At 50.2% G+C, this 22122-nt stretch overlaps 3 protein-coding genes across 3 annotated transcripts; all 3 read left to right on the top strand.

Moving 5' to 3' along the window:
• Positions 1 to 12098: 12098 nt before the first annotated feature.
• Positions 12099 to 13450, top strand: LOC124161081. Its single transcript, XM_046537305.1, has 2 exons — positions 12099 to 12609; positions 12690 to 13450. The coding sequence occupies exons 1-2, from the start codon at positions 12099 to 12101 to the stop codon at positions 13448 to 13450; spliced, it is 1272 nt and encodes a 423-aa protein (XP_046393261.1).
• Positions 13451 to 17342: 3892 nt separating this feature from the next.
• On the top strand, positions 17343 to 18059 carry LOC124161010 (synapsin-1-like). The gene has a single exon (XM_046537181.1). It carries the CDS (start codon positions 17343 to 17345, stop codon positions 18057 to 18059), a length of 717 nt encoding a protein of 238 aa, XP_046393137.1.
• Positions 18060 to 19246: 1187 nt separating this feature from the next.
• LOC124160920 (uncharacterized protein T26G10.4-like) lies at positions 19247 to 19708 on the top strand. The gene has a single exon (XM_046537073.1). It carries the CDS (start codon positions 19247 to 19249, stop codon positions 19706 to 19708), a length of 462 nt encoding a protein of 153 aa, XP_046393029.1.
• Positions 19709 to 22122: the final 2414 nt, after the last annotated feature.

Here is a 22122-nt window from a genome sequence, read left to right as displayed (position 1 = left end):
CCCTAACCCCCTCCCCCGGTCCCTCAGTCCCAGCGTGTTTCCTGAGGACGTCGCCTAGTGGAGCAAGGAGGCACGTGAGTAACTATTGTGAATACGGTATGTGTGTATGTTTATGTGCCCACGAGAAAATATCATCAGTGAAAGTACGGTCTGGCATCGACTTTCTTCTCACCGGCCTCACTCCGAGCGCAATTTGTGCGACGGATAGTGACCGCAATGCGTTGTAAGTGAGGCACCGAGCGAATGTGTGAATGTGTATATAGTGTATTTTGTGATAGGTTCTCGCGGGCGCAATGTGTGAGTGTTTGGAATAAACCTAGTGTAAATATTTATTAAGTGTTGAGGGCAGACCCGTGTGTAACGCGACGTGGCCGACAGTGTGAGTGTGTGTGTGTGTTCATAGTGTGAGTGCGTCGCGGCAACAATGTCAGCATCGAAAGGACGGTCTTTCGTTGTCGCGGCGATAGTGGGAATGTTCCGTGAATCGTCCCCTGAACTCAGTGCAAACAGATTGCCGCGAAGGCGCGCGCTCAGAGCAATATACGGCCAACGTCGTAGCGCGGTGACTGCCCTTAAAGTGGCAAGTTCGCCGGTACGCTGCCAGGCGGTAATGGGGGTGTTGTAACCGTCAGAGTCCTCTGGATTGATACACTACGAAATTGTGTAGTTCACCCTATGAGGGAGTAGTGTAGAGAAATGCCATCCAGAGGACTCTGGTAACCGTCGCCGTCCAAGTGGCCTTTTCTACGTCGAGAAGTGAGAGTGGGCGGGGAGCGCTCTGGCGGCGCTTGGGGAAAACATGTTCCGGCAAGTCGTGCCCTCTCCTCCTCTCCAAAGCCCCTCCCCTTCCTCCTTCCGGTCTGGCGTCGTCTAATGATGCGTGCGCGAAGGAGAGGCGCGGAAGGTACCCCGAGGCGACGGCGCATGGCAGGAGATGCTGAGCGGCGGGAGTAGCGGAGCGGCGAACCAGCCACGTTTTCCCTATAAAAATATATATGAATGTAAATAAAGAAAACTATTCCCATAATTATGTAAGCCATGGGGTATAAATGGCGACGGAAAAAATTCTTTTCTCCCCAAAATTCCCCAATGTTGCTATCGTAGGAGTGCCACATATACTGCCATGGTGGATAAATGGCCAAAACATGTGACGTGATGTGTGAAGTGAAAAAAATGGACAGACAAAAGACAACCTAACCCATCCCCCAAGCCCTCCCCTCCCTCCTCCTTCCAGCCTGGCGTCGTCTGCTGCTGCCTGCGCGTGGGAGAGGCGCGAACGATGCCCCAAGGCGACGGCGCGTGGCAGGGGATGCTGAATGGCGGAGAGCAGCGGAGCGGCGAGACAGCCACAGCGATCTTTTCAATTCTTCCATATATATATATAACCTGTAAATAAAGATAACAATCTAATACTTATGTCCGCCATGGGGTATAAATGGCTAATTTGAAAAAATTATTTTCCCAATCACCCAAATCCCAGCAGTGATAGTGCCATCGATAGTATACCATAGTGGATAAATGGCCAACGAACGCGCTGTGCAGTGGAGTGATAAATAAAATAAATAAAAACTATGAACAAAGACTAAAGAAAATATCATAAAACCGGCAGGCCTCACTTCAAGACCGTCGGAGAAAAGTGGCCCCTAAATGAGGGGCCACAGAAATAATTGTAATAAAGCCAATGCTTTATACCAGGGCGGCCCACACTCTGTGGGTCGCCCTTTTGTATCACGAAGCCCCAAAGAAGGGGAATGTTATTATTCGACGTTCTGAGAGAACTTATGTATTTGGCATTTTATTCAATAAATACATTTTATCTGTTCTTATCAGCTTAATCAGCCACTAAATTTTCACTACATAAATATATCAATGTAAATAAAGAAAACTATTATTATATATATGTATGCCATGGGATATATATGGCGACTATGAAATAAAAATTCTCCCAAATTCCCCAAATTGCCATAGTGAAGAGTGTCATAGTGGATTAATGGCCCATGGATGTGATGTGCAGTGTGCAGTGAAAGACAATATGAACAAAAACTATAAACAGAGACTAAAAATGACGTAAAGAACGGCAGGCCTCACTTCGAGACCGCCGGAAAAAGAAAAGTGGTCCCTAAATGAGGGGCCACAACACTTAATGTATTATAGCTAATGCTTTTTACTAGGGCTGCCCACATTCTGTGGGGCACCCTTTTGTAGAAAAAAACCCCAAAAAGGGGAAATGTAAATAATTGATGTTCTGAAAGAACCTATGTATATGGCAATATATCAAATAAACTAATTTTATCAATATGATATAAATGTGATAACCGAAATATATGATAATAAAAAATATGAACATTTGACTGCCGTAAAGCTCGAGGAGACGATGGAAAAATAATATCGCGGAAGGGGAAGGAGGGGAGGGTTTACCAGCATCGTGCAAGCGTCCCCCAAAAATTAATAAATATAATCAAAGAAATATACGAGGGGACGCGCACGACCGTGAGGACAATAGATTTTGAGGCGCATGCGATAACGTTAAAAGCGGGAGTAAAACAAGGATGCCCACCTAGCCCAATTTTATTTAATTTAAGTATAGAATACTTGGTTAGCAGCTGCATTGCAGGATAATGTAGGCTATCGGGTTAACGGCATACCCATCACAGTTCTTGCCTACGCAGACGACGTTGCTCTGGTGTCCAGGAAGCCAGACGGGATGATGAAGTTGCTGGATCTCGCCGACCGGATCGCGGCATGGAGCGGGTTAAAATTCAACCCCCGCAAGTGTGCCACGCTCCATGTCGCCGGGGGGCGAGTGAGAGCGACGGAGTTTCGTCTGGGGGGCGGGACACCAGCCTCGATGGCAGAGGGCGAAAGTTACGACTATCTTGGGATCCTCACAGGTTTTAATGTAGATCAAACGCCAGGGCGCCTTATCGAAGAAATTATTGAAAACATCGACGCGCTGGACGCGTCGTTGTTGGCGCCCTGGCAAAAAATAGAGGCTCTGAACATGTTTTTATTAACAAAACTTGATTTCATCCTCCGGGGAGGTAGGGTTAGGAAGGGCCCTCTTAAAATTTTGGATAAACGGGTTAAGAGGGCCCTGAAGGATGGGATGTACCTCCCAATGGGAGATTTGCCACCTGGATCCGCGGAAGGGGGGGGGGCGTCTTACCGACCGCGGACCAGGTCGATATTTTAACTGTATCTCATGCCTTTCGCCTTCTCTCTTGCAGAGAGCCATGCGTAAGAGCGGTGGTGGACGCAGGAATTTACAAGACCGTTAAAACGAGAACCCGGCGGGAACCAGAGGAGAGAGAGATCGCGGAGTACCTCTCCGGAAGCATGCGTGCGGAGTTTGGGCGGAACCGTTTCGACGTCACTTCTTTCTGGTCCGACGCGAGAATGGCGTCTAACCGTTTGGCTGTCAAAATTGGAATGCCGTGGAAGTGGAGTGACGGAAGGAGGGAGTTTGAGATCGTCATTCCAGCCCACGGCAGAGAAGTTGACGTCGTTCGAATTCCTCCAAGCAAATAAGCAGGCAAGCTACATTCGAAAAGTATTCTGACATCGCGCAACAACTTGCCGATCGCGGGTACACTGTTTCTTTGAGTGCACTCTTGGTCGGTGCCCTGGGAGCTTGGGATTCCCAAAATTGGGTGGTTTTCCGCAACCTCGGAATTGCCAAACGCAACGTCGGCCGGATCGCAAAATTTATGATCTCCGACGCAATGCGATGGTCGCGGGATGTCTATGTGTCGCACGTGATGGGCAAAATTCTCTATCCCACAACCCCAGCGCTCCCACCCGGTTTGGGAACGAATCTCTCCCCTCGAAACTCTAGTGATGACGACGACCACCTTTTAATAAAAAGTTTAAAACCCTGTGTGTTACTTATTTATATATTTATTAGTGTATGTCCCGTTTTCGTCTTTTTTGTTACGTCTGGGAGATTTTATCTTTTTTAGACTGCCGGCACTATACACCGGCAGTCCGTTCTGCTAACTTTTACTCCCAGACTTTTTTGTTATCCGGGCCTTTTATACCGGGTTTGTTTTTTAAGGCGCTGGCATTTTGAATTTTTATTGCTCCCGGCCTTTACACTGGGAGAGTTTTATTAACTTATTCATTTTCAAAATTTTAACTTTTTATAGCGCCAGCGCCACGTTTAAATTAAATTATTTATTGGTGGGCGTCTGAAGAGTGGTTTCCGGGCAGCTTACCTTAACCTAGGGTTCAGCGGGATCGAGGGGCCCTCTGTTTTATTATACCAAGCGATCATTTTAAGATCGCAGCAATTTTTAGTTCATTCTTCTTTTTAGTTAAGTCAGCATTCTGGGTAGAAATTCAATATTAAATACTTTATCTTTTTTATTCTCAAACTTTTCGGCCTTCCGGAATGTCAATACTTGGTCGCCTGCATCGGGAATGTTTTTGCCCTTTTCATTTATCGATTTCAATTTATTTTCCCCTATATTTTTTCGTTGATTTTTATTAATACAAATCATTCTCTTTACTTTTAGTACGGCGAGCAAAAAGAATACATGGTACAAGAAATAATGAAGATTGCATTAGAATTTGAAATGTATATATTAAATCAAAATTGAAAGATGATGTAGCTAAACAAAAATTATGTAATAAAATATTGATACCAAAATGGCATGTACTTTAAAATTATGTGCAATAAACATGTAGTGTGTGATATTGGTTGTGATTTTATGTAGTGATTAGTCTTAGCCGTGTAGTATTCATTGATTTCATTGCAATTTAATGTGGTGACTTGGAATTGGTATTTTTTCTTTCATCTTTTCCGTCCCTGCCTACATACGTCACCTTTCGGCCTTTCCTGCGTCGCTGTTTCCTTCGGGACGCCGGCTGCTCTCCGAGGGAATTCTTTTTAAACCTCCGTGGGGAGCCTCTGGCGACGGCGCGGCGTTGGCACGGTGAATAAAAAAATTCGCTTCGACGTCCTTTCGGTCTCTCCCTGCGTGGCGGCTGTCTCTCGTCGTGGGAATTATTTTAACCACCTCGACGGGAGGCTGCTTCTCTTCGTGGCGGGGTTCGTCGTGTGCGTGGGATTTTGAAAATCAGGGGACATCCGCGGCTCCTCCTCAGGCGGAAGGCGCAACGTCATCGCTGGAGGCTCGGCGAGGGAAGGAACTTCTTTGAACCTTCGGAACTCGTCGAGCTGAAAGTCTAGCCGCGGCGTCTGACCGGGAGGAGGCAACTTTGAAGCGGATCAAAATTATATCCTTCTAATTACAATTCACTTTAGAGCCGGGAAGCGATAGTAAGGGTTTCAAATTAGCTATACGTTTTACTTGTTCCCTTTTGTTTTTCGGGTTTCATTGATTTTATAAGATTTAAGTGTTTATTGCCTTTTAATTACCCGTTCCGATGGAGGAAGTAATAATTCAGGTCCCCCTCGGAGACAGTTTTGAATGTAAGCACTGTTTTGCTGCTAACAATCATGGAAGACACAGGACCTACGGGATTTATAAGACTCATGGGTATCTTAAAAAGCATTATACTAAAGAACATAATAATTTTATTTTTTATTTTCAATGTAGGGTAAACTACCCAGTTATTGGCACTTTAAGGACCTTGACGAAGAAAATTAACTCTTGTGACCGTTGTATCACAACTTCAGTTTATTTATAACTTGCCTTAGATCTGAGAGACATGTTGCTTTAGTTTCCCCATGTGAGCGAATTATATTTTACATACAACTATTTACTAAAAATAATTGTTTAAAAAGTCCAATAATCCCAGTTATTGGCACCCTTATTCCAGTTATTGACACACTGTTTTCCAGTTATTGGCACACCAGATTTTCACGCACTGCTTAGCACATTTTCTTTTAAGTTATAATATATTAAAGAAATATAGCCTTTTTAAGCTAATGACTCGATCATTATCTTACCTGTAAGTATATTAAAACAGTGAGAGGTGGTAAAATATCTTTAAGTGAAAATCCAATGCTGTAACTTAAAAATTTTACGTTTTAATGATTTTACGCTCAAAACAAATTATTTTTGGACTAAAAAAGTAAAACTTTACATGTTTATTATGTATTTAGATTAATATTTGTTTTATCTCTTCAAAATATCTATAGATCAGTTTGGGAAGTGCTGTCCTCTGAAAACTCATAGCATTCATAACAAACAAATAGATTAAAGTTAGTATCATCTGGAAGATGCATTTGGTGCGTTTTTGGGACACAATTTAGGTGATACAACTTCTTGCAATTGCTGCATTCAATTCCTACCTTCTTTTGCCCCACATAGGAGTTACACATACCATTGGTAAATTCCTTCCACTGACAGGTGTGAGTACGACTTTTCTTCCAATGCCAGTGAACGATGAGATTCAATGGCGAAAGACTTTTGACCTTGTTGTTGTGATAGATGATAGTTGGTTAACGGGGGAAATGAGATCTACGGCCTCTATAATAGAGGATTCAATAGTGGGTTCTCAAATGGCCGTAAAATTTGACACCACTCGCCAGAGGAATAAGGAAAAAACACTTCACCAGAATGCCCTCCTGTTACAGTTTACGGGAATTACTTCCACGCGACTACCACAGACACAAGCACACACCCCCGAATTGACACCTTCGCAAGGCTGTAGGACCTCGCTTAGGTAACCTGGGACCCTTCGCACAGCTGGATGGACTCTTTTACTCCTTTTGAATCACCTATTGTTTTTGTGGTAAAGATGTACGAAAAATACTTTGGGATGGTAGCTATTCCTGCTCATTTCCTAATATCAATGGTTTAGCTGCCTTTTACATTCTCTTTGGCTCTATTTTGAATGGTCATTTTATTGCCTTTTCTTTAAAAGTCTTTTTTGTTGCTTGCTTCTGCAGTTTTTTCTCCTCCCTTTCCTCCTTTCTTAGTTCCTTTTCTGTTTGAGTTTCTTATTTTATTCTTTTTTTCTTGTCATGGCATTATTTCCATTTTTCTGGGGTCAATTTACGTCTTGTACAAATGGTACCCTTTCGGTACTTCTTTTTTCCTTTCTTTTTCGTGTTTCGGGCCAAAAAAGAATGATATTCATTGAGGTTACACTATATGGTCCTTCATCGTGGCATGGACCCACGGTTAGGTCTGACCTGTGTATGTGTGGCTCAGCAGGAATTTCAGATAATGCTGCCTCAGTCTCCACATAAATCTATCGGTAGTCCTATCTTCTGTGTTATGCTGGTTATGTACAAGTACAATTACTTTATCACCCGTTCCTTCTTCCTCATTCTCCATCAATTTGCATTGTAATTTGATAGCGCTCCCACAATCTATATAGAACTCTGAATTCCTCTCCTTTTCCCAAATTTTGTTGAATACTTTAAAAAATTTCACTTTGCTCTTCCCCAACCATCAAAGAAAAATCATCTTATGGAAGTGGATTCATCTTACAAACTGAGATATTCACACTGACTTTGGATGAACGCTTTCCTAGGCACTTAGAATAATCTATTGCGTTGGCATTCCATGGATATAGACCTAATGCCCTGAAACCATTCTTAACTATTCTAGATAAGTCAATGTTGTTTAATATGGCTGAAAGAATGGGAACAAAATCCTCTTTTTATCGGCGTTAGGGTTTTTGGTCTATTCGAGTACGGCATCCTTCCACTAGTCTTTATTGGCCTAAAGGCAGCCACATCAGCGGGTTGCAATATTTTTGTGGCATTTTGGTACAGAGCAATTAGAATAATTTGAAATTCTTTGAATAGCGAACTGCGGTGGTATAGCAGATGGGTTTTGTGGCCATCTACAAACAACACTACTGGTAATGGGATTTTATTTTCCAAAAGATAAAGATGAAAAACATTTCCCAATAAATTTAAAAACACTTTGACCTCATCCACCCATTGCCACTGCGCCCTATCCCCCATTTTTCAGGAACCTTTTGGACTATTTTATTAGGGATCCTCTGTAGAAGGTAGATGATCATCGGAGGACACGTATTTTTGTAGCTGTAAACGGCTGGTGTCCTAACACCCCCTGCCACACGCCTTTTAGGCGGCTTGCGGGGTATTACGTAGATGTAGATGTATTTCCTGAGGATGAAAAGGTAATTATGACGGTTAGTGTTGCCTTCACGTGACGGTGGGGGTAACTTCATATACATTTTTTGATCCAGAGGGGCAAGCACTTAGTTCTTTTCAGGGCATGACATGAAATTAGTTTATTCGCCAACTAACACACTATTCAGATCAGAGAGGATATCATACTTGTTTTGTTCTTTAAGAATGTCTTCCATAGGTTTAAACCAGCCTCGCATATATATAGGATATCGCTCACGCATGCACTTGCATCAGTTACTCCTTCAAATGAACGGTAAGAAATTTCAGGGTATAGGAAGCCATGATACCACTTATTTCCAGGAGTATTGCCCTTAGAAGGATTTCCGCGATTATTTTTCTCGAATTCTTGGTATCATCAATCATCAATTGTTTTGCTTGAAATTCTTTGAAGTTATTAATTATCCAATCATTGGCACCCATTTTTCTAGTTATTGGCACCCATGCCAAGTACTGGTTACGCTCATTTCTATTAGTCAAAATATAAAATGCACATTTATACTAGCAGTACAATGCATTTGGCGAACAAAATAAATATATAAATGTAGTTGCTGAAATTTCCAATACTTGGCACCCAGTGCCAATCACTGGAAACTAACAATATTTACATACCAGTGATTGGCACCCCATAAAAATCAATTTTAATTACGATAACAGGCTCTAAATAAAAAACACCCTCATTGAGGTATTACTATCATTACAAATATCTAAGTTTCATACTATTTAATGGGTTAATATTGATAAAAAACGCATCCAAATGAAGTAACATTCTTAATTTTCCGCTAAGAAAACCTCCAATTTCTCCAAAGAAAATGCAGCACTTGGTTATATGGTCCGCAGTCACTTCTCAAATGGTGTAAGGTGGACGGAACCGCTAATACATATTTAGTAAACTTCTTTGATTCTAAATACAGAAGCATCAAAAATGCAATGCATCCCTATCTCTTAATATCACACAGTTAATTACAGAGTGCCAACAACTGGGGAGTGCCAACAATAGGGCATTCTACCCTATGTGGTGTCTCAAAAAATTTACTAATTTGAGATGTTGTAAGAACCATGTTAATGCATGTGTTGGACCACCACTAGATCCCGTAGGCCTGGCCGAGGGGGAAGAGAGGGATGGGAATAATAGTGTGGTCACCGTGGGAGTAAATGATCAGAATTTAGAAAACCAGGGCGTGAATGATAGAATGGATGAGTGTGATAGATGTGTTTGAATGAAAGCGTGAATGTGGATATGACAAAACCCCAAGGAAGGGGAATTGTAAACACTGCGGCGACGTTGCGGAAGTTTCCAACTGCCGTGGTGCCGCACCTGGATGTGTTAGGACCTTGGACTTTTTACAGTGTCTATGTTAGTGTACCCGCCCGCTGCAGCCCGAGTTTGGTGCCGAAAATCCCCTAACTGTGCATTTTACCATTTTGGCGCCAAATGTCGGGTGCGGCCAATATCGCGGGTGTGTGTGCCGGCACACCCCTGATATGTTATGTGTTGGTTTGCGTGATTGTAAACAGTGCCTGTGCGGGAGTGCACTTTCCTAAGACGCCCTGGGTGCCGTACAGCGGCGCCTACGCTAGGCCGTCTTTAACGTCCAAAATATAGAGTTGGGTGCAAGTTATCGATGTGAATTTTTAACAGTGTTAGTGTTTGTGTGCTAAACGGGCTGTGCGAGTTTGGTGCGCGTAGTGTGAGCAGTTTGGCTGTTGCCAACCACGTGATTGGTGCACACGGTTACACTGGGCCGGGTGTGAGGAGACTGAAAAAACGATTGCTTTTTTTTCAATGCGTGTGCCGAGTGACTGGGAGACAAATTGGGCACTCGAAGAAGGGGAAGGAATAGAAAAAAATCCGTAAATCGGAATGAAATCAGGAAATGATGCCAAGGAAATAGACTGCAAAACGTGAAAATGAACTAATTCGAAAAATTATAGAACATCGTTTGAAAAATCATGGAGAGGATGGATAATGTAACACTAGAGAGAAGTGCATCAAATTCTATGCACTGATCCTAGCGCAGAGCCGGGCACAAAAAAATTCCGGTCCTCAGCCTTATGGCTAAGATAGGAGTGTAGTCTCTTTTTAGTACGGCGAGCAGGACAGACAGGAGATGGAAACTGGTATAGAAGAATGAATTAAAAATTTGTTAACACATTATATAAGATAATTACTTTGAAAAATATTGTAAAGCAAGATCATAACTTCAAAAACAATTGTAAATCAAGCAAATTATGATATTGTAACAAATCTGGCATGTACTTTTCAGAATATGTGCAATAAACATTTTATACGGGCACGGCTCCTCGGCCTTACGGCTGAGATCGGAGTGTAGTTTCGAAGAGAGCGGACGTGCCTACGGAGCGCTCCCGAGAGCCCGACGGCGCTGGGATTCCCCGGCTCATCCCTGCCGCCCTGCCGGCCGGAGAGAGCGCGTCAATTCTCGGACTTCGTGCGTCCGCCAAAGCCCGGAATTGACAAACCGCGGTTGTGCCCAAACCGCGGGACGTAGATTCCGGCCACTTTGGTCCAGTGCAAGTGTGTGTGCCAGCCCCCCCTGCCCGATTTTGGTGCCGATTTCTCGCGAATTGCGGATTTTAGGAAAAGGCGCCAAAATTCTGGGGGGCCGTTTTTCTCGGGTGTGTGTGCCGGCACACCCGAGACATTTTGGGAGGGAGTAACGGATAGTCATTGGTGCTACTGGCCGCGAGTTCGACTCGCCACCAGCCCACCGCCCGCCACCAGCCGGTGGCGCCCGCCAGTGGCGCCGGAAGTTGGCGCAGTTTTCCGTGAAAATGTTGAGTTGCGCGTGAGTTAAAGTGTTGTGGTTTTGTGTGTGTGTGTTTGTGTCAGTGTTAGCAACAGTTTGAGCAACTTTGGTGCACCTAGCGTGCACCGTTCGGCTGTTGCTAAGCACCTGGTCCCCCGCCACGTGGTCCCTCGCCGCGTGGTTCCCCGCCACGCGCTTCCGACGCGCCAACTTCCCGCCCTTCCAGTATGGCAACACCGCCCGTCGCCCAACGAACCCGCCGGAAGGCGAAGGAGAGGGGATTGCATCGCCCGCGTGACGTTCCCTACGCCCCTCCCGACTCCCAGTACTCTCCATCGCTGCTTCCCGCCATGGATTCTGCTGGGAGCATTACCCGGTCGTGGCGGAAGATGCTTGAAGAGGAGTGGAGTGGCGGTTCGTGGGACCCAAAAGCCCTCGCCTCGGCCCCGATTCGTTCTCCCGCCTTCCTCGCTTCCCCACGTGTGCGCCTCCCCTCCCCCAACAGTGCTCCCTCGGGATCCGCCAAAGCGAGTGTAGCGTCGGACGACCTCCGGGTCGACATTGACAGTGCCCCCCCTGTCGACGACCTCGTTTTGCCCCGCCCCCTCCCCCTGGCCCCTGGTGTCACGGAACGTTGCCCTAGCGTCCGTGGATCATCCCCGGAGATTGTGTTCCTCCCGACACAATCTCCCTCCCCCTCCCGCGTCTCTCCCACTCCAAGTGCTCCGCAGTCATCCCCAGCTGCGTCTGCGATGGACGGCCTGGCGTCGCCTCGTGTGAGCGAGTGTGAGAGTGTGAGTGTCGTCTCGGAGGACGGTGCGCAGCCGCGCCGAGACTAAGCGCAGGACAGCCCGGCGTCGCCGCGTGTTTCCCCTCCCCTGTATGGTGGCTCCCTGGAGGACGGATCGGTACCGCCCCAGGGGGCGTTGTCGGACGGCCTGCTGTCGCCGACAAGACATTGTGACAACACGCAGCGGTTTGTGGTGGTGGACAGGTGGCGGTATCGGTCTGTCGGCACACAGAGCGACGAGCCATCTGCCTCCGCAAGTGTTGCGTGTGGGGCAAGTGAGTGTGCTCCGGTGTCGGACACGGACGAAGTGCGTGGCCCGGAGTACACGATGGCGGATCCCGCAGTGTCCCTCGTCCCGTATTCCCCTTCCCTCCCCTCCCCCCTCACCCCCCGCTGCCACGTCAGAGATCTTAGTCCGATCTCTGACATTCCCCTTCCGGAAGAGGAGCGCGGCAGGTCCCACATGCGCGGTGCATCGTGGGAGCAGTTCCGCGTTCCGCCGACACAGTCCTCCCACTCATGTGCGAGCTCCCGTTCGCCCCCCCCCCCCGCCCCCCGTGATGCCCCGAGTGGCCTGGCCCCCACACGCCCGGGGCAATTATCCCTGGGGGCCGCAGGAGACCGAGTGGCCGATCCGCTACGGGATGGAGGCCCAACGGTGGACACAGGCGGGCCCCTTCCCCCCTCCGCCGATGTACCAAGCCTCCCCCCAGCAGTGGGTAGTGAGTCCTCCGGCCCTCCAGCCCCAGTGTTGGTGCCCATACCCACACCCTTAGGTGACGAAGGGGAAGGGGAGTTGAGTGAAAGACAGGAGAAGTGGCTGCGTGACCCCCAGACGGCAAACTCACTCTTTGCCGTCGTAAGCGAGGTCACAGCGGCAGCCGCTGCGTTCAGCCCCCCTCCAAGGCTCCCCACGGTGACCCCCCGGCCCAACCCCCGCCCTTTGCCCGCTGCAGACCTCCAAAACCTCTACCGTAGCGGGAAAGGAAGAGCTTTCCGGCGGATTTGCGCACCGACCGAAGAGCTTTGTGAAATCCCCCTGGCTTCCCTCAAGGCCCACTTCACCCGTCCCTCCCCCCCTACGATCCGACGCAGCCATGGCCGGCTTTCATCCCGGAGTTCCCACCAGGACGTCGAGGGAGCGGCCAGCGGGAGATCACCTCTCCGATCACACCGGAAAAGGTGATCGACCGGCTGAAGAGGACGCGGGCGTCGGCTCCGGGACCTGACGGCGTGCCCTACTCTGCATACCGGTTTGTTGACTCTAATGGCGAGGTGCTGGCGGCCATTTTCAACCGGTGTGTGGAGTTGGGGAGGGTGCCCCCGCAGTGGAAGGAGACGCGGGTCACCCTGCTGCACAAGGGGGGGAGTGAGCACGAAGTGCGAAATTGGAGGCCGATCTCATTGGCGAACACGTTGGCGAAAGTGTTCATGGGCGTGCTGGCGGACCGGATGCTCCCCTGGGCCCTCCGTGGGAAGCGCCTTTCCTTCCCTACCCAAAAGGGCTTCATCCCCGCCACGGAGGGCTGCATGGACCACAACTTTGTGCTCCAGTCGGCCATAGAGCACGCGAGGGCGAGTTTCGGACAGGTGGCCGTCGCGTGGCTCGACTTGGACGACGCTTTTCCGTCGGTACCCCATGACCACATCCTGCGAGTGCTCCGCGAGATCGGCCTCCCAGTGAAGTGCGTCACGGTGATCGAGGACATGCTCCGTGGTTCCACGATGACGGTAGCTGCTGCGGGTGGAGTCACGGATTCGATCACCGTGACGAGTGGTGTTCGCCAGGGGGACCCCCTTTCCCCTACTGTTTAACCTGGCGCTGGAGCCTGTACTGCGAGCGATTTCGGAGGATCGCACTCTCCAAGGCTTTCCCATGGGGACTGCGTGCGTCAAAGTCTTGGCGTACGCGGACGATTTAGTCCTCGTGGGGGGAGTGCGGAATTCCTCGCGGCGCTTCTGGACGTCGCGGGAAGGGCCGCCGAGTGCTGTGGCTTAACCTTCAATCCGGGGAAGTGTGCATCGCTACACGTGGACTGGCGATGCACGACGCCACAGCGCTCCAGGGGTGTTCAACGCACCCCCTTTTCCATCTGCGGCTCTCCCATCAGGTCGCTCGGCGTAGGTGACTCATACACCTACCTGGGGGCACCGATCGGCCTGAAAGTCAACGCGGCGCCCGCCACGACGCTCGACTCCATCCTCGAGGATCTCCGGCGGCTCGACGAATCGGACTTGGCGCCGTGGCAGAAGATAGACGCGGTGCACGTCTTCCTGACACCGCGTCTCGAATTTCCCCTCCGAATCGTCCCTGTCCCGAAGAAGGCCATCCACGACTTCGACAAGGAGATGCAGCGAATGGTGAAGAAGTGGATGAGTCTCCCGACCCGCGCGGCGCGGGAAATGATCTCCCTCCAGGAGCCGGGGAGGGGGTGGCTACGTCCCGCTGCCGGCCCGCAAGGATGCGCTCACCGTGGTGCTCGCGTTCCGGATGCTCACATGTCCGGACGCGTGCGTCGCGGATGTTGCGTGGCACACCTTGCGGGACATCATCAGCAGGCGGACGGGAAGGACGCAACGGACGGCGGTGCTGAGTAGGGAGTCGATGTGCGACTTCCTCAATGGCGCCGCCGACGACGTCGTCGGGACGGGAACGATCGCGGCGTCATCGCACTGGACCAGAGTGCGCGCGGCGACGAGGCAACTGCGGCGCTTCGTAGATATCCGGTGGGCGTGGAGCGCCGCCAGGGCGGAGTTGGCCATCGTCGTCCAGCGAGTGACGCCGACTAGGGAAGAGATGACCGTGCCGGCCTCTGCCCGGAGGAGGCTGCACGGAATCATCTTGGCGACCATGGGGGAGGGCTTCGGGCGCTCGCTGGTCGCGAAGCCGGATCAAGACAAGGTGATAGCGGTGAGCTCTCGACACCCGGACTCGAACCACTGGGTGTCGGGAGGTGTGGGGATCCGGTTTCGCAACTGGCGCTTCATTCACAGAGCGCGGCTGAACGTTCTCCCCCTGAATGCGGCAAGAAGAGGAGCGGCCAGGAGAGACACTCGGTGCCGGGTCTGTGGACACGCGGAGGAGACCTTGCCGCATGTGGTGAACCACTGCTTGCCGCATGCGGACGGGTGGACCCGGCGCCACGACGAAATCATCCGTCTGCTGGTCGCTGAGCTGCCGCAAGGATGGGAGGTGCGAGTTAATCAGCGGGTACCTGGCGACGAATCGCTGCTGCGTCCCGACTTGGTCATATGGGAGGTTCCGAGGGGCGTGATCCACGTGATCGACATCACAGTGCCCTTCGAGAACCGACCGGAGGCCATGGCAGCAGCGAAGGCGAAGAAGATCGAAAAATACGCCGCCCTGGTCGATCGAATGCGGGTCCGGTGCGCCTACAAGATGGAGGTCCATCTCGACGCGTTGGTGGTAGGCGCACTGGGGAGCTGGACGTGGAAGAATGACTCTCTCCTCGCCCGGCTCCACGTCCCTAAATCCCGCATTCGCCCTGCCCGACGAAAGATGATTCTCGCGGCCATCAAGTGGTCGCGGGATATTTACGTCGGGCACATGACCGGGGTCCGCCAGTACCCGCCGGCAGAGACTCCCATCCGGGTTGCCGCACCCACCGCCGGAGGAGGGGCAGGGAGCAGAGGCGCCGCCACGGAGCAGCCTGGAGCGGGAGGCGCCGAGGACGACGCGGCGTCGGGGGAGAGCGGCGTTCCGGACGACGGAGCTCCCATCGTTGGACGAGGGGAGCCGAGTCTAAGGACGCCGAGGGACCGCGACGCCCCCCCTTGCCCTCCCGTAACCCCCTCTGATCCCTGCCCCTGTGTAATGTGCTCCTGAGGACGTCCACTCACCGCCCGAGACGCCAGGAGCCATGTTTATATATGTATATATATATATATATATATATATATTCGTGTTAGGTTAGGACCCGTGAGATTCCCGTGTGTTTGTGCTATGTGAATGCGAAAGTACGGTCTGGCATCGACTTTCCATTTACGGCACCGCCTCCGAGTGTAATAAGTGCGACGGACAGTGACCGCAATGCGTCAATTCACTCGGAGGCAGGGCAGCGTGCCATGGTGTGAATGTTTCTTGTATATATCGCGTGAAGTGAAGGGAATACTCACGGGCAGTCAATGTGTGTGTGTATTGTGTGAGTTTTCGCTTCTTCATTGTGTGTATGTTTCCCACCATCCTCGAGTGTATGTGTTGTGTCGGGGGCGGCACCGTGTGTGACGCGATGTGGCCATGAGTGCGTTTTTCTGTGTGTGTGCGTCGCGGCAACGATGTAAGCATCGACGTGACGGTCTTTCGTTGTCGCGGCGAACGTGTGAATGTTCCCTGCGCGTAGTGTAAATAGAGATTGCCGCGTGCGCGCGCGCCCAGGGATTTAAATGGCCAATTTCATCGTGCGGTGTCGCCCGCCGAAGTTTTTATTTCGCCCGCCGGCCGCAGTCTAGCTTAGGTGGCGCGCCGGCGGCGGATTCGCTGCAGGCCGTACCCACGATAGGCAGGTGTTCCCCTCCGTTGCCCTTTCCCAAGCGCCGGTGACGGAGGGGAGGGAGCGGCCTAATGCCAGGGCAAATGTGTGAGTGTTGTGCTAGTGTGTCTCCGGCGCTGTGGCGGCAGTGGGGGAAGAGAAGAATGCGGCTACCTTCGGCGGCATCCGAGGAATGTCGCCTCTCCTCGAGTACTTCCGACCCTCTTTCCCCCCCGCCCTCCCCGTCCCCGCCGCCCTGCCGACGACGCCAGCAGCAGCCATGCGCAGGAGAGCTGCGCGTGGACCTGGAGCTCTTCACGCGCTCGGCGACCGGCTGCAGGCAGGCAACAGCAGGCGTGGAGCGGTGGCGCGTGGAACTAGGGGGCCTTCCACGCGCCGACGGACGGGGAAGACAAGACAGAAGAACGTCGCGGCGGAGAAAATGCGTTCGTGGCCATAGTGTATAAGTGGCCACGACGCAAGTATGAAAGAGCGGGCGGCCACGGGGTATAAGTGGCTGCCTCGCATGTATGAATGCTAAAATCTTATGTAAATAAAAAGGTGTGAATTATTATCCCTGGTATAAATGAGAATGAAAAATGAAGAAGCGAAGTGAATGTGTGAAATGAACATTGAACTTTTAAAACATTGCCCGACCGGCCTCACTTCGAGGCCGGCGGTGAAAAGTGGCCCCTAAGTGAGGGGCCACAAAACAATTGTAATAGCTTCCATGGCATTACTAGGGCGGCCCACACTTGGTGGGTCGCCCTCTTGTATCATCCTCTCCCACGAAAGGTGGGGGGATTTGTACCAAATTCGTGTTTTGAAATTGGCAATGTATCTGGCAATATACAAAACAAAGACAATTTATGGGCACGGGACTCGAGGCTCGAGGTCCCCCTCGGCAACAGTTTCGAATGCAAGCACTGTTTTACCCCTCATAATCATCGTAGGCACAGGACCTACGGGATATACCGGACTCATCATGATCTTAAGAAGCATTATGTTAGGAGTCATCCTGATTTTGTGTTGGTTTAATAGCTTGAAATCTTGTAAACTACATGTTTATGCTTGCGTGGGGACACCACCAGATCCCGTAGTCCTGGCCGAGGGGGAGGGAAGGGACGGAAAATGTGGTCATCGTGGGAGAAAATGATGGCAATGGACCAGATGTGGGCGTGAATGAGAGCGTGCGTGTGATAAGTGTGGATGAGAGTATGAATGTTGATGCTGGCGATTTATTAGAAATTGTAATGGTTGAAGAACCTGAAGTAAATATGAATGTTTGTATCCTCGAAAATAGTGTAACCACGGTGGCCGAAGGTGCTCCCCCTACGTCGATGGATGAGGAGCCACCACCTCAGCTAAGATCAACGAGGAAAATTCCGGGTCCGGCAGGTGACGACGTTGAGGCGGCGGCGGCGACGACATCAGTCTCCCCACCCGCATCAAGAAGAGCAGGCCGGCGGGCGGCGCGACGCCAACCCAAGCGAGGGACGGCAAGAGAAGGGAGTGCGCCGGCGCAGAGTCCACCGCCAAGAGAGAGCCCACCACACAACGCGGCCGCCGTAACTGCGAGCCCGCCCCAAATTTTAAGTATCCCGGGGCGGGTAAGCGAAGAAAGCGGTCGCGGAGAAGAGGTGGGGGCGGAGGAACAGCCCCGCAGTCCACCAGCGGGGCGTAGCGGCAGCCTGTCCGATGACTGCCATCTGCAGGGAGACGGAGATGGGGCGGGCGAGGAGACGACGGATTCAAACAGCCCGCCCCCGACAAGGGCTCCACCCCGAAGGCGACGACGTGCGGGGCCGGCGCGAACTAAAAACCTCGCAAACCGGCCCCAGGGAGGAGACGACGAGCGGGGTGGACAGATGCCTGCAAACATCGATGGCGCTCCCGTAAGACAGGTGGCAGTGGTCTATGACGGGCTGCCATAGGATCAACGGCGGTGGATCCAGAGGATAGAGGCGGCCTGCAAGGAAGGGTGGGGAGTGTTCGAGGAGGCCGTCGCCGCCTGGTGCAAGAGCATCACGGATTCGAAGCCGGCCCGGAGAGAAGGAGGTGTTGGCAGAAGGAGAGAGGGGGGGAGGAAGAAGAGAGAATCCCGCGACACCCCCCCCCTAGAAGAGGAGGAGGGGGAGCACCCGGATTTGGACGGTAACGGGGAAGGGAATGGCATCGGAATTGGTAACGTACCTGCTCGTCGTGTTTTTACACCCGATGCAGAATGGCACGAAGTAGTTAAAGAAAAAGCCAGGAAAATAAAACAATTGTTTAGAAATAATAAGAAACGTGCCATAGACCAAGTATTGCAGGGCCCCTCTCCGCATTGCGAAATCGATAAGGAGGCTATTTTTAACTATTTTAATGAAACTTTTAATAATGACAGTTTTAGAGTCCTTCCCAATCCTTTAAATATGGTAAATATTGATATGCCCAGCCTTCAGGAAGAAGGAAATTTATTGAGAAAAATTACATCTAATGAAATTTGGAAGAGGCTGGGCCGAATGAGCAATACTGCTCCAGGGAAGGACAACATTACCTATATCGATCTTCGCAATGCGGATAGAGGAAGCCACATTCTGAGGACCATCTTCCAATATTGTTTCGATTGTGGCCGAATACCCGATAGATGGAAAGACACCCGGACAGTGTTGATACATAAGAAGGGCGCCAGGGATGTCATAGAGAACTGGCGCCCATTAACATTAGGGCCCACCCTTGCAAAATTATATGCAGCTGTTTTAGCAGATAGGATTAGTGGGTGGGCCGAAAGATCAGGCCGGGTGTCGATAGAGCAGAAGGGGTTCGGCCTACATGAAGGATATTTCGAACATAATTTCATTTTACAAAATATTCTTGAAGAGGTCCACAGGAAACGTGGCGAAGTCTGCGTCTCCTTCTTAGATTTGTCCAATGCTTTTGGTTCGGTGCCTCACGGTCACATTTTTAGATCAATTATGGCTTTAGGCGTCCCCCAAAAATTAATAAACATAATTAAAGAAATGTACGAGGGGGCGCGCACGACCGTGAGGACGATCGATGGTGAGACGCAGACTATACCGCTTAAAGCGGGAGTAAAAAACAAGGATGCCCGCTTAGCCCAATTCTATTTAATTTATGCATGGAATACTTGGTTCGCAGCATTGCTGCATTTAAGGATAATGTAGGCTATCGGGTCAACGGCATTCCAGTCACCGTCCTTGCCTATGCAGACGACGTAGCTCTGGTGTCCAGGAACCGAGACGGGATGATGAAGTTGCTGGATCTTGCCGACCGGATCGCGGCATGGAGCGGGTTAAAATTCAACCCCCGCAAGTGTGCGACGTTCCATGTCGCCGGGGGCCAAGTGAGAGCGACGGAGTTTCGTCTTGGGGGTGGGACTCCAGCTGTAATGAGGGAGGGCGAGGGATACGACTATTTAGGCATCCCCACGGGGTATAAAGTAGAGCAAACGCCAGGGCGTCTAATCGAACAAATTATTGAAAACATCAACGCGCTGGACGCGTCGTTGTTGGCGCCCTGGCAGAAAATAGAGGCTCTGAACATGTTTTTATTGACAAAACTTGATTTCAACCTCCGGTGAGGTAGGGTTAGGAAGGGCCCTCTTAAAATTTTGGATAAACGGGTTAAGAGGGCACTGAAGGATTGGATGTACTTCCCCATGAGAGCCTCGTGGGAGATTTGCCACCTGGATCCGCGGAAGGGGGGCGCGGGCGTCTTTCCGACCGCGGACCCGGTCGATATTTTACAGTGTCTCATGCCTTTCGCCTTCTCTCTTGCAGGGAACTATGGGTAAGAGCGGTGGTGGATGGAGGAATTTATAAGACCGTAAAGACGAGAACCCGGCGGGAACCAGAGAAGAGACATATTGCAGAGTACCTTTCCAGAAGCATGCGCGCGGAGTTTGGACGATATCGTTTCGACGTCGCTTCTTTGTGGTCAGACGCGAGAATGGCGTCCAGCCGCTTGGCTGTCAAAATTGGAATGTCGTGGAACTGGAGTGACGTGAGGAGGGAGTTTGAGATCGTAGTAGTAGTATTTGGATTTAGGGTGCGTCGACGGCAAGGTCATTTTGCACCACTTCTGTGCTATTTAATTACAAAAGTTATGTATAAAGTAATCTACTGCATCTGATGTCTTCGTTGAAAGTGTACATAATTAGACTTCATTAAAAATGTTTATTTCTCTGAGAAACCGAAATGTACAGATTAAGTTGGTAGGGTGGTCTCCTAAAAGGGTTTTTAGGTCTCCCCCTAGATTATTTCGTCTTCGCGCTTCGCGGTACTTAACACAATCTAGCATGATGTGTCTAATACTTAATGGACATTTACAATCCCTACATTGGGGAGGTTCCTTCTCTTCAGTAAAGAGATACGCATGGGTCAGGGGGCTGTGCCCTATCCTCAATCGTGTAAGTACTACTTCCTCTCTCCGATTACTACGAGCTGAGGAGGGCCACGCTGCTACCATGTCCTTGATGCCACGGAGCTTGTTGTTATTTAGAATCCTCCATGACTCCCTCCATTTTCCAAATACCACGTTTCTTAGAGATGCTCGTAAATCCTCGTGGGGAACCAGCGTTGAGACAAGAACTTCGTTATTCAGAGCTTCCTTGGCCATAGCGTCTGCTATCTCATTCCCGGCTATCCCCTCATGTCCCGGTACCCACAGAAAATGGATATTCAAACCCTTTCTCGAAAGGGTCAGCAGGAGAGAGTGTATTTCTTGCACGATCGGGTGCACGGGTGAGAAGCCAGAGATGGCTTGTAGCGAGCTCCTGGAGTCAGTGCATATGACAAAGGAGCCGCCGTGGTCACCTAGGGCTTCTAGAGCTGTCCTTATGGCATAAAGCTCCGCCGTGTACACACTGCACATCGGGTGAAGCTTTGCTCTGATGTTCCCGTGGATAGGGGAGAACACTGCACATGCACAAGCAGAGTTATCTTTCGAACCGTCAGTGTAAACGGGGGTAAGGTTGGGGTGATTCCATCGGAACATGGCAAACAAACGCTGGTACTCCGAGGGAGTTGTGGAAGACTTCGGTCGAGATCGTGAAAGAATATTCACCACCGGAGTGGGAGTGATCCAAGGGGGTTCCGAGAATGAAACAGGATACACTTCAGGTAGCGTGAATTCGCATCCGCGAATAAAATCGTTAAAACGAACGCTTACTGGTCTGGTTGCTTTAGTCCTTCGGTTAAAAACATTAATAGAACGGGGTTTAAAAAGTAAACTATAACATGGGTGACTCGTGATTGCTAAAATTTTGGAAACGTAGCTACAAAGAAGCCAGGTCCTTCGGTAGCATAGAGGAGGCTCGCCTGCGTCGGTATATATACTGGGAATCGGGCTGGTCCTAAACGCCCCAGTGCATAGTCGCAGACCTGCGTTGTGCACTGAATTAAGTGCTCTCAAATACGTCTCGCGAGCGGACGCATACACGAATGAGCCGTAGTCTAATTTCGACCGCACCAGTGTGCGGTTAAGTAAAATTAAGGTGGTGCGGTCTGCTCCCCAAGATGCGTGGCTTAAAAACTTTGAAATGTTCAAAGACTTCAAACAGTTTACCTTGACAGAATTAATGTGCTCCTTCCAGTTGAGTTTGTGGTCGAGGGTCATCCCCAGAAAACGGACTAATTCCACAAATGGGAGGTTTCTACCACCTAGGTGTAACGTGGGATTTACATGGACGCCCCGAGTGCGAGAAAAGTGAACGCACTTTGTTTTCTCCAAAGAGAAAAGGAAGCCGTTATTTTGGGTCCATTTGTGAAGTTTATTGATGGTGAGTTGCGCCATACGCGATGCATTCACGACCCTAGATGATCTGCAGAAAATCGCGAGATCATCCACAAACAGTGACCCTAACACTGGCTCCTTGATGCAGTGATCTATGTCGTTGATCGCAATGACAATCGCAATCGCTTCTTGGATGAAATTTTCAATTCTAACCAAGTGGTCCATTGTGGAACGGTTCCGTCTGAATCCGCATTGTATCCT

Source organism: Ischnura elegans, chromosome 1 (genome assembly GCF_921293095.1).
Source record: "Ischnura elegans chromosome 1, ioIscEleg1.1, whole genome shotgun sequence".
Classification (NCBI taxonomy): domain Eukaryota; kingdom Metazoa; phylum Arthropoda; class Insecta; order Odonata; family Coenagrionidae; genus Ischnura; species Ischnura elegans.
The sequence above is the reverse complement of the archived record's forward strand: the minus strand, read 5'-3'. Positions and strand labels throughout refer to the sequence as shown.